This window comes from Pyrus communis, chromosome 16 (genome assembly GCF_963583255.1).
Source record: "Pyrus communis chromosome 16, drPyrComm1.1, whole genome shotgun sequence".
NCBI lineage: Eukaryota > Viridiplantae > Streptophyta > Magnoliopsida > Rosales > Rosaceae > Pyrus > Pyrus communis.
The window spans coordinates 20,880,430-20,885,229 of NC_084818.1; the positions used below are offsets into that span (position 1 = coordinate 20,880,430).

General features: G+C 40.3%; 1 protein-coding gene across 1 annotated transcript; it reads left to right on the forward strand.

Moving 5' to 3' along the window:
* The first annotated feature begins 3,898 nt into the window (after positions 1-3,898).
* LOC137719940 (lysM domain receptor-like kinase 3) lies at positions 3,899-4,549 on the forward strand. Its single transcript, XM_068458919.1, has one exon. The coding sequence runs from the start codon at positions 3,899-3,901 to the stop codon at positions 4,547-4,549; it is 651 nt and encodes a 216-aa protein (XP_068315020.1).
* Positions 4,550-4,800: the final 251 nt, after the last annotated feature.

The window sequence follows — 4,800 nt, forward strand, 5'->3', positions numbered from 1 at the left end:
CTTACTCCAAAAGATAGTAGGCTGTTGTCAGGACGGTCCGATGAGTTGGCCGTTCAAGAGTCCCTCGCACTTAGTGTTCAGTGTGCGAGTTCTGTGTCCAACATGAGCCAACGCCTGCTTGCCCGCTCCCGTCAGGTTGAATCCTTGATGGCGGAGGTGGAAAGGCTTAAGCAAGAGATCAAACTGCTTAAGTACGAGAATAGAAGTTTGCATGTGCTTGCAAATAACTATTCGTCGGGCATGAAGAGGAAGCTTGATGAGCTGCAAGAATCCAATGGTCGAATGCAAAGTGACCGTCAAAGTGACCGTCAAAGGCTTGCGGCTTTCTTCCAGAGGCACATTTTTCCTGGCTCATCAAGTGTTCCACCAAGTGTTCAGGCCTCGAATGATCCACCTTCAACGTCTCCCGCTCCGATGCCTCCCGCTCAGATGCCTCCCGCCTCTAGAGTGGTGCCACGTAGTGGGGCTTCAAGCAAACGACCTTTGTGAAAGTTACATCTGCTTTATTTTATTTTATTTATTTATTTTTTTTTTTCTGAATCAATCGGCATGGAATTTATCTTTGAATGGGCGGTGATACTTGAAATGATCCGGTAATGGTTTAAATTCAAGATTGGATGCCTGAATCATTAACAACATGTTAGTATAAAAGAAAATTGAAATTGGAGGAGGTGGCTTACTTATGTGCTCCGACATGAACTCAAGGATAAACACATCTTCTTTGAACATTTCAGGAACTTTGCCCTTGGACAGATTTGATGTGAGGATTGGTCCTTGTCTTGTGTCATAAAATTCAACTTCTTTGGGGTTGCTTGCCTCAAGACCGTCCTCTTTGATGAATTCATGATATTCCCTACTTTGCACCTTTGGAAGTGCTTCCAAGATGTCTTTTTCACTTTCTTCTTCCTTGGAATTCATGAACCTGCAAGGAATAGGGATATTAGGTGGAATGGGGTTAGAACTAATTAAATTTGGAACAACCTTACTTGAATTAGATGGCGTAGGAGCAATAGGTGCCTCCGACAAAGGTGTTTCCACCCTTTCCGTGGGTTGGGTGTATTCCTCTTCCTTGTGATTTGATTTTGATGGTCGAGGGTCCGTTCCAACCTCCTTTTCACTTCTCAACATGAAAGCATTGGCGGTTTCAAATTCTCCCTTCGGATTTGCAATGGTTGAACTAGGAAGTTCGCCTTGGTCGCAAATTTGTTCTACAAACTCCGCTATCTGCCCAATTTGCTTTTCCAAGTGGTCCAACCTTTTGTCTTGATTTTCCCTCTCTTTGTTTTGAAGTTGGACTCCCTGCGTCAAAGTAGTAAGTAATTGAAAAATCTTATCATTATCACTTGAATTACCTACATCGCTTTGGGCAGGTTGTGGTGGCTGCATAGGCGTTGAATAGAACTCCTCATATGGCGGCCAATATCCTCCTTGTTGAGCCTCATTGTCTTGATTTTGTGAGCCCTGCACCAAACAAATTAATTCATTAAGCTTTTGATTATAATCTATTGACGAACTTGAGTTTGGTTGGGCATATTGAATATGAGGTTGTGGTGGCTGCATAGGTTTTGAATAGAACTCCTCATATGGCTGCCAATATCCTTCTTGTTGAACATGTTGAGGTTCCCACCACATAGAGTTTGAATGATCACTCCAATCCGAATTGTAAGTATTGGAAAACCCATCATTCCTTGAAAATGTACCAACGCTTTGCATTTGGGACCTTTCCATGAGCTGTGACAAAAGAGAAGCATTATCTAGTGCCATGTTGTGCTTCTCTAGTACTTAAAATCGACAAACAAAATACAAATCAAAAACTAAAACTGAAATACATAACTGAAACTAAAACTAAAACTAATAAGAAAACGAAAATAACAATCCAAAGGATTAGCAAAGTTGCTAATCCCCGGCAACGGCGCCAAAATTTGATGCGAGATTTATACGCGCATAAATTAAACCCTCTTTTTATCGATTGTAGTAAGTATGTAAGTAGGGATCGTTCTGGACCGGGGATTAGGAGGGATTGTTAATCACTTGGATTTGACTCAAAAACGTAAAAACACAATATAAAACACTATACTAGACTCAAAGAATGCAAAACTAAACTTTAAAACACTAAGACAAACCAAAAGACTCAAAACAACACAAACACACTCAAATCTGCCTAAAAACCACTTTCTGGGCAGATTTGAGCACAAACACAAATTTGGACGAAATTAAGTTGTAACTTGACTCAAAAACGTAAAATAAAGTTTAAAACACTAAACTAAACTCAAGGAATGCAAAGCTAAACGCTTAAAATACTAAAACAAACCAAAAGACTCAAACATCACCCAAAACACTCAAAACTGCCTTAAAATCACTTTCTGGGCAGTTTTGAGCACTTTGGTGAATTTTGGACGAATTTATGTAACAAAATGAATCAAAACACTTATAAACACAAACTAAGACACTTTCTAACTAAATTAGACAATAAAGTAAAGGGGGATTGAGTTTTGGACGAAATTAAATAAAATGTACAGATTGCAATTTAAAACAGAATGTAAATATGAAATTGATGGAATTGAATGGATGGGAACCTAGCTAAGGGGTTCATCTCCATACATGTTATACTTACATAATAAAATGATTTCCAATTGCATTTCAATAAACCATGAATTCTCAACACCCCAAGTTAACCGTGATGCACTAATTAACCTTCAAATCTTCCTAACGTTATTGAATTGGATGATGCATGCGACAATTCAAAACATTCCTCACAAGTCCTCAACATGAATGCATAGAAGAGGTACAAGCAAGAATCATTACGCTCTATGAAAATTATAAGTGTTGACGAGGCATTCGTTACTATGATTGCATGAAACTTATGCCAAGAATTCGTTTAACGCGATTGTTTATAAGCAACCTCCACTACTTGTGAATATAAGTTCATAACTATTAGGTGAAACTCACTTATATTCTAGCGTCATATTCATGCATGAAAATTAAGCGTGCACTCTCAATAAACATACACAAATAAGTTATCAATCAAACGGTTAAACAAATTGAATCCACAACTTATGAAACGCAATTAGAAGTAATCAAATCAAAATGCAAGCATAAACATATATTTCGAATCACCCCCTAACCAAGGGGGGTTTATTTCCTCATAACTTTGAAATCAAAGAAACACCTAAACATTCCAACAACTCAAACTTGAATTGTATGAACGTTTAGGCACTCTTCTCTTCCTCGTTGTTGTAGCACAAGGTCTAAGATGAGGTTTGGTGGTGTGAATGGTTTGGGGAATGGTGTTTGGATTAATAGGGAAGAGAAAAGTGTTTTGGTGGCTGCTGCAAGGGTGTGGAGAGGTTTTGACGAATTTCTGGAATATGGAAGAGTGAATGAGAAATGAATGAATGTTGTGTGAAGTGTGTATGGTTTTTATAGGGAGATGAATGGATGGGAGAGGGAACATGACAGCTAGGTTAAGTGAATGCATGTGCAAAACAGCTAGGATGGCTGAAATTGTAAGGGGAATGCATGTGCAATGTTGGAAATCTGATGGGAGAAAGGTGGATGCATGTGTTGGCTGATTTAAAGAATGTGAGGGAATGATGAAAGGGGAAACATGACAGCTAGGTTATGATGATGAGTGCATGTGGCTGATTTATGAAGAGTGAATGCATGTGGCTGCAAGGTGTGAATGATTATGGGTGCATGTGGCTGCAATGGATTAGGAATCCTTCAATTTCGCCCATTCCTTTTGCACCAAACATAAGCTATCCATTCCAAGTCCAATTTTGCTCCAAAATGCTCCAAAATGCTCCAAAATGCATCTTTTTGCTTCCTTAGCCATATGAACCTAAAAACACACGAAAATAGCTTAAAGTACTAAAATAACTAAAGAAACATAACGTAAATGCACGAGAACAAGCCATTTAAGTCGCATGAATATGCTCCTATCAACCGCCGTCTCTCCTCCTTCTCTACCTCCTCCTCATGGCGCTGCTCCCTTCGATCCAAAGACGCCGTCATCTTCCAGCGCAAATCCCGCCTTCCCATCTCCTTCCCGGACCTCCAGTGCCGCCTCTCCCTTATCTCCAAATCCTACCACTACAGCCACATTAAGCTCCTCGACGCCTCTTTCTCCGGGAGCTACGTCTACCTCGTTTACGAATTCGTCGTCGACGCTAGCCTCACCGACTGCCTCCGCAACCCGAAGAACCCAAGATATACCGTTCTATGGTCATGGCTTTCTCGGATGCAGATCGCCATCGACCTTGCCGATAGCCTCGATTACATGCACCACGGCTCCGACCTCGACTTAACCTTCGTCTACAACCACATCAATAGCTCTAGCATCATCGTCACTGAGGAAGACCACCTTATGCTTGGTGCCAAAATTTGCCATTTTGGCACGGCGGAACTCTGTGGTAAGACCCAGGCTCGGTCGATGAAACTGGAGGGCACACACGGTTACATGGCACCGAAGTTTCAGGAGCAAGGAGAACACAGTGGGTTTGGGGAAGGCAAGAAGGGGAAGAAAGAGGTGTGTTTAGGGAAGACATGATTTGGGTTTGGGGTGGGTCCCCCATGCAAAAAAAATATATTAAATGATTTTTTTTTTAGTTTTCTAATATTTAATTAAATTTTTAATAGAGAGTGAGTCTCGTCTCAAGTCACGTCACTATTTAACGAAAGAATTGACAGAAAACTGACGGAAGGTATGAAATTGTAAAAAATTCGTAGATGAAGTATGACATTGAAATTTTTTAAAGATGGGGTATGAAACTGTGATTGACCCAATAGTTGAGGTAATTT